The sequence below is a fragment of the Gymnoscopelus microlampas genome (genome assembly GCF_963454915.1).
Source record: "Gymnoscopelus microlampas genome assembly, chromosome: 13".
Taxonomy (NCBI): domain Eukaryota; kingdom Metazoa; phylum Chordata; class Actinopteri; order Myctophiformes; family Myctophidae; genus Gymnoscopelus; species Gymnoscopelus microlampas.
In genome coordinates this window covers 172,127-185,141 of record NC_139950.1, presented here as the reverse complement: position 1 = coordinate 185,141, position 13,015 = coordinate 172,127, and the positions used below count along the sequence as shown (strand labels likewise).

Genomic DNA, 13,015 nt, shown 5'->3' with positions numbered 1-13,015 from the left:
GAGCTTTTGTCAATTATATAGTAATATTAAGATTATAACAGGTCGGCATATCCATATTTCAATCGCAAAGGGTATCATTCCATCAACATTCAAATAATCTGTGATGCCGACTTCAACATCCTCAATGCCGTTACCCGTTGGGGGGGGGGGGGGGGAGCCACGACTCCTTTATTTTGCAAAACAGCAGTGTGGGCATGCGTCTTGAACAGGAGGCTGCTGGAGACGCATGGCTCATTGGCGAGTGTTTATCAAATTGCTTATTTTGTGCCTTTTCCTCTCACTTGGCTACATGGGAATGTAATTCACAGGATCGTATGGCTAACCATTAGCCTATCTGTACCATAGGTGATAAAGGCAATGCCGTAGCTCCCTGGCTCATGACACCCCTGTACACACCCCAGACCCAACAAGAGCGGGTTTATAACGCCAGCCATGTGCACACACGCTCAGTTGTGGAGCGCACAATCTGGGTGCTGAAAGTTCGGGTGCAATACGTTAGTCCGACAGCGCATTCCTCCGACAGCGCAGTGCTCCGACATTAAACAGTAAACCCGAACCAAACCCGCACCCTAACCCTAACCGCACGCGGATGCCACATAGTCGGAGAAAAGGTCTGTCGGATTAACGCATGCCTCCCGAAAGTTCGCTGGCTGTGCCTAGACATAGCAGGAGGCAAGCTCCTTTATACACCCGAAAAGGTACGACAAATGAATAGTATAACCTCCATATTACACCAAGACCTGAAAAACAGTGGGCATATGCTATAACAGTATATTTTATGCAGTCTATTAAATAATTAGCTCCATTTACTCTAACATGTATGAAAGATAGCCATGGCCTGCTGTGTTCTCCATAACATTTCCAATCGCCATGGTATCGATGCTGAGGACAACAGGGAAACACTGGCACTGCGCCAACAACTAATAGCTAATTTTTAAGTAAGGATGCATAGACACATGAAGCAAATTAAACATTGACATTTTCTTTATTATCGCCTATTAAGAGCCCTTGCAATCTCTTCCACTGCTGCAGCGACTCTCTCCACCACCGCCAGCAACAGCTCCTGATTCCAGAGCACCGCTGCTGACACCACCTCAGCCCGGTCAGGAGCTGGCGCGCACAGCAGCAGATGATGATGTTGATGATGATGAAGGGGCAGAGGGGGCAGATGATGATGATGAGGCAGAGGAGGCAGATAATGATGGCATCTCAGGTGGAGGTGCAGCAGCAGCAGAGCCCATGGCTTGGGTCTGTGCAGAGACCACGGACACCATTTCATCCAATTAACCTGTAATAATACAAATTGTCCCTTGGGTATTTGTAACCAGTACAAACATATCTAAAACAATCTAATGTACAATTTCAAATGAGTCTTCTAATTTTAATTGAATTATTGTTCACAATGCCAACAAAACAGAGAATCCCACCATTCTTCGTGGCTATAGTTTTTGAATGTCTCCTTTCCATAACAAAATACATTTAACTGCATACAAAATCAATCTTAGGAGGACACAATGCTGGTAGTGCTTCTTTTGACAACAGGGCCAGAGATTTTGCCATCTTTATACACCATCTTGAGGGCTTCAGCATCATTACAGAAAATACCACCTGTCCACCTCTGGAGATACTGTAAGGGCACCTCCAGAAGCAGGGGCCGACTGGACCACATCTCTGGCCTCATCCACACTGCATTTAAATGGGCTCTCACACACGGAAATATTTTTACATTCAATTTCTCCACCATTGGTTTGCTTCTGCACTAGTGCCCTCCAGTGCTCATGAGTGGACTTAATGGTCTTAATGGCAAAGTCCTTGTCTTTGAACTGTCCGTTGAATGCAAACTGGTTCTCAGGCTTGCCATCTGGTACCTTGTATTTCTTAAACCAGTCAACGGTGGCTTCCAAGTGACCAGGCCTGATTTTGCGTACATCGTCTATGCCGTTAAGGTTTTCAGCATCTGGGTCTTCTGTGTTGATGGCAATGACCTTCCAGTCTGTCTCTCCCTCATCAATCATGGCCAGTATCCCCAGCACTTTCACCTGGATCACCTGACCTGGCGAGCACACCATGGAGCCAATTTCACACACATCAATGGGGTCGTTGTCTCCGCAGCACTTTGTGTCTTTGTCTGTGTGGTTTGGGTCCTCCCATGTCTGTGGGAGTGCCCCATAGTTCCAGATGTAGCCTTTGTGAGGGAATACATTGGCCACATATCGGAGCTTGCCTTTCTTTACATCTTGTTTGATTGGATTCAGTGGTTCCTTTGTTGCAATCTCCATTTTAGCGTTTGACCATCGAGGAACCTCCACAACCATGTTATACAGCTGCTCAATCTTCTTACGTTTTTTCGATGGCACATCACTGTCCTGTTGTGCCTCGGTAAAAAGTGGAATGTCATGGAATGGTGAAATGTATTTCCCTTCAGAGTTTTTAAAATACATCCTGTAGTTTGGAGAGTTTGGCCTTCCTCTTTCTTCCGTTTGATAATGCATCAATTTCCTAAGATATGTGGGCAGACCTGCTGCTGCTTGTGTGACCACTTTGCTCTCAGCAGAATGTGAACCAAGAAACGGCAGCACGCCCAGCGAAGATCTCAACAGCGGTCTCATTGTAGAGTAAACCCCCTCTATTCACACACAGTTCCTGCTTCCTGTCCGTCTGCGTGCACCAAGTATGGGGTGGTTTTTGTGTGTGTTGTTTTGGAGACCTCGGATGGCATGTGTCCAGTCCATGATGTCATTCACCTATGACATCAGGACTATGACATCATAATCCATATTTGGACTGATTTGTATCGGATATTTTTTTCACATATAGGGGCGGTGCAACCGCCCCTATATGTGAGGTTTGGACATCGATCCAAATTGCACCCCCCCAACCCTGCGCTGTGATTGGCCACCATGACTCTATTCAGGACTGTGATTGGCTAGAAACACATGACACATGTGCATAGCCCTATAAATACGCGCGCACACTCACTTCCATCACTGTGATGACCACTGTGACCACACCGCCCACTTCACACTGGGTGTGATTTTTTTTTAATCTCCATATTTGGGCAAAGTTGCAAACCTTGACAGGGTTCCAGGGAGTGCTACGCAGATTAGGTGGAACTGTCTTAAAACAAGGCAGGTTGCACTGAGAATCTTCGGTCGTTTTTTCAACAATTGCGTACAGAAACACGTGTCATTTGGACTGTGGGGTAACAATTCAATTCAATTCAATCCAATTTTATTAAAGTGTCAAATCACAACAAGTTGTCTCAAGACACTTTACATGTAGAAAAGAGACCCCTTAACTGGAAGAAACGTCAGGCAGACCCTAGGCTCTAGGGTGGGGGCCTTCTGCCTCGACCGTGTCGGGGGGAAAGAAGAGAGAGAGAGGGAGAGACAGAAAGAGATACAAGTAGTAACAATAACAATAGTAGCAAATATAATAGTGTAAGATAGTATATGATAATACTAGAAAGTAATGTTCTTGAAGAAACAGTGTGGGATCGCTAAGAATGTTGAGCTGGTATTGAGTATTGATAGTGTTAGTAGTGTTATAGTCATAATACAATGACATCAGTAGTATGACGTCACTAGAATGGCATTACCATTCACTAGAATGGCATTATGCATTATGACGTCACTTAATGGCACGTCTCCATTGAAATGACCCAAAAAACGGGGGGAATAATAATAACTAGAATGGCATTACCATTCACTAGAATGGCATTATGCATCATGACGTCACTAAATGGCATTTCTCCATTGAAATGACCCTACTGTAGTCTTGTCATTAATGCTTTTGAAAAATGGTGTAATGTTTTTCCCATTCCAGCAATGGAGGAGACCTTTCTACACAACGCCATTACTGAGGTCCTACCTGACCTTTCAGAGATCATTGTCAAGATTCTAGAAGAGAAATTACAGGAATTGGGGGTGGAGGATGGTGAAATGAAGACGCACAGTAAAATGCATTAATATATAGATGAAATATATGTGTGTTTTGCAGACCCTGACTCCTGAAACCGGCTGCTTAGCTAGTGCTGCTTCACCAGAATGGCCCGGTCCGTCATCTTTGGCATCAGTATCATCTCGTGCAGCTGCATTGGCATCATCTGGTGCATCATCAGGACTGTCTGCATGCTGTCAGTCTTTTTCACCAAGAAGTTTATCATCAAATGATTCCATCATCTTCCAAAGTCCTGACAGAGACTGGGTGGAGAGCTTCATGATACCGTGGGATCAGTTCCCAGATGAACTTATCCACTCATTGGAGAGAGGAGAAGGACCATCAAGTAAACTGAGAAAGGAGATGATACGGATTCTGGTCATTGCAATGAAGAAAAAATGTTCTCAGTTAGGGTCCAAGCACGCAGAGGCAGTTGCCAAAAAGATGGTGGAAAAATACCCCGAATCTCTGAAAGACGTAATAGCAGGAGATGTCCCTGGGACAGGATATGACTCTATAAAAAAGCAATTGGTATGTAGGATAAGTAATCAGAGGCGACCTGAGATTCCCCACATGAGGAAACGAAAGCGTGGTGAATCTGATTCTGGCTCTACCACAGACGAAGTCAGTCCTGAACGAATAGCAGCAGTCCAGGACACATATGGGTGCATCAACTGGCAGCAAAAATGATTGCCCCTATGAGACCACACAGAGCCAGCTACAGAAGAAAGCTAAAATGAAGAAGATGGAGGATCAGCAAACTGATGTGGATCGAGATAAAGTCAAAGGTCTAATGAAGGCGACTTTCTACACACAACGAAAAGAGGTAAACCAGTGGAAAAGCATCAAGGACCTTCTGGCAGAGTGGCCATTGTGGTTCCAGGAACTTGGCATGGTGGTCCATTTCCAGAATCTTACTGGAATTGAGCTGAAAGAGGTTTTCGGACGGAATCTGGAAGTCAAGGGAGTACTTGAACCGCAATCCTCTAAAGATCAGCCAAAGGTACATGGACACCCACACAAAGTACAAATTGATGAGGGGAGAGCAGGGTGGTATGTCTGATGATGTAAAAGAGATGGTGCTCCTTCTGCTGGCCAACTTCAAAGAGAAAAAAGACGAAATGGTCCGTTATGTGGAGAAAACATGCCTGGCACAGGAAGTTCAGATGGACAATGTTCCCTTGACTCCAGCCATCATTGTGTGCGGTAAGAAATGTTTTTTTTTTTTTTTTTCTACGGTTCTGTCTATTGTGTATAACACACACACATTTTAAAATCTAAAAACAGCTCAATGTGTTTGTGTTACATTTTATTTGAATGTTGCTTGTTTTTTTGTTTTGCTCCTTTTTAGGGAAGTCCTGCTATTCAGCAAAACGCTATATGTTGAGTGTTGACCAAGTCATTGTACATGACAACATTCTGTCCTTCGTGTCAGCAGTGTGCATTATATTTGGAAGCTGCTATTGCTTCAACATCCACTACCCATCAACGCTGGCATCAACCCTGGAGTTTCTTCAGAGGTGTGTATTTTTGGTTAGCTTTTTCCTGCATTTTCACTTAATTTCACTGAAAGAAAGTAGTGCTGCCTAATCAAAATCTTTGCCATATGAAGTTGCTTTAATATAATTAGTGCAGCAAGTTAATGACTTAATCGTTCACTTTGTGATGCAAGCATGAAATTTGGCACACATACTCTCTAAGGGCCACTCTTATGGAAAAGGGCGCTGGCCACTCAAAAATCCAAGATGGGGACCATTTTTTTCAAGATGGCCACCACCTTAGCGGAGCAAATAGTGATATAATCTTTCAAGTTGTGATACAATGATGAAATTTGGCACACGTACTCTCTAAGGGCCACACTTATGGAAAAAGGCACTGGCCACTCAAAATTCCAAGATGGCGACCATTTTTTTCAAGATGGCCACCACCTTAGGGGAGCAAATAGTGATATAATCTTTCAGGTTGTGACACAATGATGCAATTTGGCACACATACTCTCTAAGGGCCACTCTTATGGAAAAAGGCACTGGCCACTCAAAATTCCAAGATGGCGACCATTTTTTTCAAGATGGCCACCACCTTAGCGGAGCAGAGGGTGTTATAATATTTCAGGTTGTGATACAAGGTAGACATTTGGCACACATACTCTGTAAGGGTCACTCTTATGGAAAAGGGCACTGGCCACTCAAAAATCCAAGATGGCGACCAATTATTTTCAAGATGGCCACCTTAGCTGAGCAGATAATGATTTAATCTTTCAGGTTGTAATACAAGGATGAAATTTGGCACACATACTCTGTAAGGGCCACGCTTATAGAAAAAGGCACTGGCCACTCAAAAATCCAAGATGGCGACCATTTGTTTCAAGATGGCCTTCTCCTTAGCAGAGCAGATAGTGATATAATCTTTCAGGTCATGATACAAACATGAAAATTGGCAGGAGCAGTCTCCAAAGGCCACTTGACAATAAAACAATCACAGACACATGACATGTGAAGATGGTGACCATTTTCCAAGATGTTGTTTTTGCCCAAATAGTTTTACTCACATTTGCAACTGCAGAGTGCTGTGAAGACAAACCCCAATTTGAAACATTTGCACCTTCCACTGCACCCTTATTTGCAGCCACATTTGGTGAGTTCTTGACAACTCTCTGCAAGTGGTGAATTGGCTGTCCAGAAGACCTGCCATTCTTCACCAAACTTCTTCCATCCCCAGTCAGCTGGACTTTCTGATTCAGGCTGACGCTGGGTGGATTGACCCCATATGCAGCCGGCCTGATACGCTGCACGTTTGGTGTGTTGAATCAGAGCTGCCCTCGTTGGAGGAATGGCTTCATATGGCTTCTGCTTTCGGGCAAACATGTCAAATCTAGCTTCATCCACACTGACAGCTGTGCTCGATCGATCGTACATCAGGACCACAAACTTCTCCAGGATCTTCAGGTCATCATCACTCAGTTTGGAAGGATATTGGCTTAGTTTGGTGAAGCAGTGAAGGCATGAAAGAACAGTATGCCTCTGGTCTTTACTGGTCCAGTACAGCGGTACAGGTCATGTACACCAATCCACCTCTGATGTCTTGTTGTCTGAGGAAATTGCGCCAATTTGCTGGAACTTTATTCTTGTTTGTCACTTGCCGTCGACCTCCCTGGCTGAGTTACACAGCAGTGATGCCACCATTGTGCCCTGGTTGTGCAATAACATTCACTCTATTATAATAAGCTATATAAGACATAATGATACAACCCCTGGAAGTCATCTTGAAAAATGGCGGCCATGTTGATTTTTTGGAGTGGCTAGCTCCCCTTTTCATAAGAGTGGACCTAAAAGAGTATTTGTGCCAAATATCACAACCTGAAAGATTATATCACCATCTGCTCCGCTAAGGTGGTGGCCATCTTGAAAGAAATGGTTGCCATCTTGGATTTTTGAGTGTCCAGCGCCCTTTTCCATAAGAGTGGCCCTTACAGAGTATGTGTGCCAAATTTCATCCTTGTATCACAACCTGAAAGATTATATCACTATCTGCTCCGCTAAGGTGGTGGCCACTTTGAAAAAAATGGTAGCCATCTTGGATTTTTGATTGGCCAGCGGCATTATCCATAAGAGTGAACCTTAGAGAGTATGTGTGCCAATTAAATGTCATCCTTGTATCACAACCTGAAAGATTATATCACCATCTGCTCCGCTAAGGTGGTGGCCATCTTGAAGAAAATGGTCGCCATCTTGGAATTTTGAGTGGCCAGTGCCTTTTTCCATAAGAGTGGCCCTTAGAGAGTATGTGTGCCAAATTTCATCATTGTATCACAACCTGAAAGATGATATCACTATTTGCTCTGCTAAGGTGGTGGCCATCTTGAAAAAAATGGTCGCCATCTTGGAATTTTGAGTGGTCAGTGCCTTTTTCCATAAGAGTGGCCCTTACAGAGTATGTGTGCCAAATTTCATCATTGTATCACAACCTGAAAGATTATATCACTATTTGCTCCGCTAAGGTGGTGGCCATCTTGAAAAAAATGGTCGCCATCTTGGATTTTTGAGTGGCCAGCGCACTTTTCCATAACAGTGGCCCTTAGAGAGTATCTGTGCCAAATTTCATGCTTGCATCACAAAGTGAACGATTCCTTTGAAATCTGCCATTAACTTGCTGCACTAAATCACTTGAATAGAAAAAGGATCAACTTTGTTCTTAACATAGCTGTTTCATAATCTATACATTTCTTCTGTGACTGCAGGTGTATGTTCTCAATCAACCCAGAGAAAGGCACTAAAGTGGAGAGCAAGAAAAATATTTTTGGCACACACACACACACACACACACACACACACACACACACAGTGAGATACGTACATATATATATGTACATGCATATGGTAAGTACACGCTCACATTTTATGTCCACACGATTAGAAAGTACACTAACATTACAGGTGCAGTTAGGTTACATTCACAATCTCATGGCACATGTCTTCACGATACAACAAGAATGTCACTCAGCAGTGTCTCCGCCATATATGGTGGCAGAGACGGTACAACACTTGGCCAGTCCTTTTGCCTCGCCTCTTGACATCCCAAGCTGTCGAAACCCTCCAACAACCAGTCTGGGCATGTCCCATGCTGGACCACCAGAGAAGGCATAGTTCCGAGTCCCAGTCTGCCGGGTGACAAAGCGCCCTCCACAGCTGCTCCTATGGGCCTCCAGGGCCTGGAAGTCCACCCACCGCTTCTCCGACGGCGGATGGACACACGCAGGGAAGCCGACAGGTCCACTTGCCTCTCCCCGGCAGCTGTTCACGGGAGGGATGGTCAGGCGCCAGTCGCCGATAGACTACATCAGCAGTAGTGCCTTCCTGTTGATTGTGATCAAGCACGAAGCCACAGAATTGCAAAATGCATTCTAAATCTGCACCGACTACATTAACACTCGTAGTTAGAACGGGTGTGATGCGCACACAGTACTTAGATATACACACCCATTATTAATATAATTTCTTATATTTTCTCAGGTGTCATCCATCAACCAATGCAGATAAAGTGGAGAAGACCAACCCCCCCCCCCCCCCCCGCCCCTTACGTGAAACTTGACTCCAGGAACCTTTGATAAGCAGTAAACTTTAATATGCAGTACACAGGGCACACAGAGATGTGTCTTCACACACACACACACACACACACACACACACACACACACACACACACACACACACACACACACACACACACACACACACACACACACACACACACACACTGCACCACCACCCGCCAATCTTTTTGTTTGTTTTTGTTTTTACAAATTGAAGACTGGTTGATTGTTCCAAAGCACGTTTAGTCTTTGATATTATTGTTTTTGTTATTTGAAATGTTCTTTATGAGTGTCATTTTGAAACTGCAATGTGTACATCGTCTACTTTCACTATTTGATGTACAAAAAGTATATATGCTAGGGTTTAAGTAGTTGTCATTTATTTTTATTTTGCCAAACCAAACCACAACTTAACTCTCTGCTCTGCCAGGTAATTTTGCTGTAAATGACCTGCTTTGGTTTTACAAATTGAAGCCTGGTTGATTGTTCCAAAGCACAAAATCAAAAAGGTTTCCCGCTACAAACAATTCTATTCCACCGCACCGCCTGTCTCACTCTCCTCCTCCTCTCCCCGACCAGCGTTGCCAGATGTTGTGAGATAAATAAGCAACCGCAGGTCTATGAAAACAAGCCCAACAGAGCTTTAAACCTTTACTATATACTGTAGCCTATACATCTGCTGTGTTCAAGCAATGTTTAAATAAAAGGTAGAATATTAGAACAACACAAATGTGTTACGGGGCTCCCTGGCTCAAAACATGTGCAGATGGTTGATTGATTTAATAGGCTACTTTATTAACAGTTTGCAAAATAGTACAGAGGTACAATTATACAATAATGCTAAAAGGATAACACAAAAAGTCCCAAGGGCTTGTTTCCATTGTGGTCCAGTAGGCCTACATGAAAATGTTTGAGAACCACTCAAGCTCAAAGTCGCTTATAATAAGCGGACATGGCAACACTGGTTCCGACCAAAGAGACGACAGCATTGTTTTCACATCCACCACTAGATGGCGCCGAGGCAGCGCTGCTGGAGTGACGCATTGAGCTTGTAGATCTGCTATTTTCAAAGGCCGAAATGTATAGGGCTGAAGTGGTTAATCATTAACATGTTTTGTAATAATAATTAAAATATACAATGTAACTAGTAACTAAGGTTGTAAAATAATTGTAGTGGAGTAAAAGTATAATATGTGCCTCCGAGATGTAGTGGAGTAGAAGTAAAAGTAAAGGACATTGGAAATACTCCAGTAAAATAAAACAATACCTCAAAATTGTACTTAAGAACAGTACTTGAGTAAATGTTATTCTTAGTTACTTTACACCACTGTTTGTTCCGCCCCCATGCAGGACCGCGCAGAGGCTGTTGTGTCCTGGTGGTCAGATCTGGTATTGCAAAGACTTCCGCCTTGAAAACGCTACTGCGCGTGCGTCAGTCGTCTGAAAAACTCTAGCGCGCATGCTCTTTTGACAACAACGTGGGCGTTGTAGAGTGTACTTCCGGGTGAGCAACTTCCATTGAAATGAATAGGTGGGGGCGGGGCCGTCCGTTCTCTAGATATTATAACTCTATGGGCTGGACGAGGATAGTGTTGCCATGTCGGCTGTTTATAAGCGACTTTGGGCTTGTTTTTCTGTAAAGTTGCCTGTAAATATTGGCGTTTGCAGGGGTTTTTTGGGCTTGTTTTTAAGGTACAGTATAGTTGTTTGGGCTTGCCTCCATTTTGTTTAATGACTGTTTAAACCAGTCGTTCTCACGTATATGCATGTCAAGGACGACCAAATTAATGTATTTCTCCACAGACCCCCATGTGATTATTATTTGTATTTTAATTATAATTATAATTCCAAATCTTTTTCTTTTCAACATCTTTCTGAAAATAGCAGATCTACAAGCTTGTACATCGGCTTTTTTCAAGTAGCCAATGCATATAGGTTTAAAGTGCTTGTATCCTATCCACAGTCTATGATCCTATCGGTTACATGGCGGCTTTCCGACATGTCGCCTTTCCGACGTTAACGAACCCTATACCTAACCCTCACCCTAACCGCACGCGGAAGCCACTAGTCGGAGTGGCAAGATGTCGGCATGGAAGACGGTTACCGATCCTATCATAGGATACAGGCACTTTAAACCTATAGGGAAAGGGCGTAGCGATGTCACAGTTTCGTCACGCCGTTAACTCCGCCCACTTTGGCCGCCATAAGCCTTAGCTTGTTTGGTCGCGCTGGTACATCACTCTGTAGTGAGCATGCAGCAAGTGTAGACGGTGTACATGATCTTCCATCTCTCTACTATCTTTGTGGTCGCGCTGGTACATCCTGGTACATCACTCTGTAGTCCTGTGCTCGTTGTTCTCAGCAAGCAGCAAGTGTAGACACTGTGTACATGATCTTCCATCTCTCTACTATCTATCTGGTCACGCTAGTACATCCTGGTACATCACTCTGTAGTCCTGCTCGTTCAGCAAGCAGCAATGTGTAGACGATGTACATTATCTTCCACCTCTCTTCTATCTATATCTAACTTGTATAATCTCTTACACATATGCTTCTGTGCTCAAACAAGCATGACAGCACACAATAAAAATATAAACATCTGTTGTGCTCAGAGTCTCAGAGCAGAGCATCGGCTAAGTGGCTAGGCTAGCAGTTTGAATGGGACGTTTACGGCAGTATTAGCTAAATCTGGCATTAAAAAAAAAGAATTTATATCGAATATCTTAAATACAATGAAACAAACACATTTAGGCTCTCTACCCGTGTTCAAACAAGCATGACAGCACACAATAAAAAATATAAACATGTTGTGTTGATAAGACCGTTTCTGGGAGAGAATCAGCGTTGCCATGTCGGCTTATTATAAGCGACTTTGGGCAGAACTTTTTCTGGCTTTTTCTGTTAAGTTGCTTGTAAAATTGGTATTTGCGGCCTATTGCGGGTTGCGTTTTTTGTGTGGCTTATTTATAAAGTGTTATAGCTTATTTAGGCTTGTTTCCAAAAAAATAAAAATTAAACCAGTGGTTCTCAAATATTGTCATGAAAATGTTCTGTGCCAGGGAGCATTTGTGTTGTTAGAATGTTTAAAAAAAAATCCAAATATTGTTTATTTTATTGCAAGAGTTTTTTTTTAAATAGCCTATGTACAAGCTCACGTGAGCTTGTAGATCGGCTATTTTTTTCAAGTAGCCAATGTCACAAAGCCACTTCTTTTGGGCTTGTTTTCATATACCTGGTTGCTTATTTCTCTCGCGAAATCTGGCAACACAGGTCCCGTTCCATTCACTTACTAGCTCAATGATTAATGAATGAACAATATAATAATAATAATAATAATACTTCGCTAATAATAATAATAATAATAATATATAGATAATCAGTACTCAAGATGACTATATTTTATTTTCGGTTCAGGTGAACCAGTCTATGAAATGAATGATTGTGACTCTGACTGGGCACTGTCATTACAGGGGCACAGATGTAATGACATTTTTCCCAGGTAGCGTGCCTTTGCGTCCGCGTTCAGCTTCTCTCTGTATGGTAATGTCACGCATTGCCCGGTCCATCTTCTGTCCTTTAATGTGTTGTAGACTTTACACAGACTGTGCGTTCAGGACACGTTGTGAGTAACTGTCAATGTTGTTATTGATACGAGGCTAACTAAGATGGCTGCCGAAATACGTCACTGGTAGCTAGGCTCCGCCTCGACTCCTCCCTATGCCCGTTCCCTATAGGCATTGGCTAATGAATGTAGCCTAGCCATAGGATTCCTATGTCTCTAGGCTACATTCATTTTCGATGAATTGAGTACAAATTGAGTACCCAATGGAAACAAGCCATAGCCTCTTAGCATACCTTGTATTGAACTGTACTTTCCTGTCCTTTTTTTTTTACAAGTCTCTTCTTCTGGCCTTGTTTTCATAGACATGGCTGCTTATTTCTCTCACAAAATCTGGCAACAGTGGACTGGGAGGGATTCACATCTCG

At 43.2% G+C, this 13,015-nt stretch overlaps 1 protein-coding gene across 1 annotated transcript; it reads right to left on the bottom strand.

Moving 5' to 3' along the window:
- Positions 1-1,315: 1,315 nt before the first annotated feature.
- LOC311058961 (inorganic pyrophosphatase-like) lies at positions 1,316-2,640 on the bottom strand. Its single transcript, XM_084076520.1, has one exon. It carries the CDS (start codon positions 2,607-2,609, stop codon positions 1,593-1,595), a length of 1,017 nt encoding a protein of 338 aa, XP_083932646.1. The 5' UTR covers positions 2,610-2,640; the 3' UTR covers positions 1,316-1,592.
- Between the last annotated feature and the right edge of the window lie 10,375 nt (positions 2,641-13,015).

Excerpts from the sequence above, each read along its gene's own strand:
- LOC311058961 (XM_084076520.1), bottom strand. The coding sequence starts at position 2,609 with ATGAGACCGCTGTTGAGATCTTCGCTGGGCGTGCTGCCGTTTCTTGGT.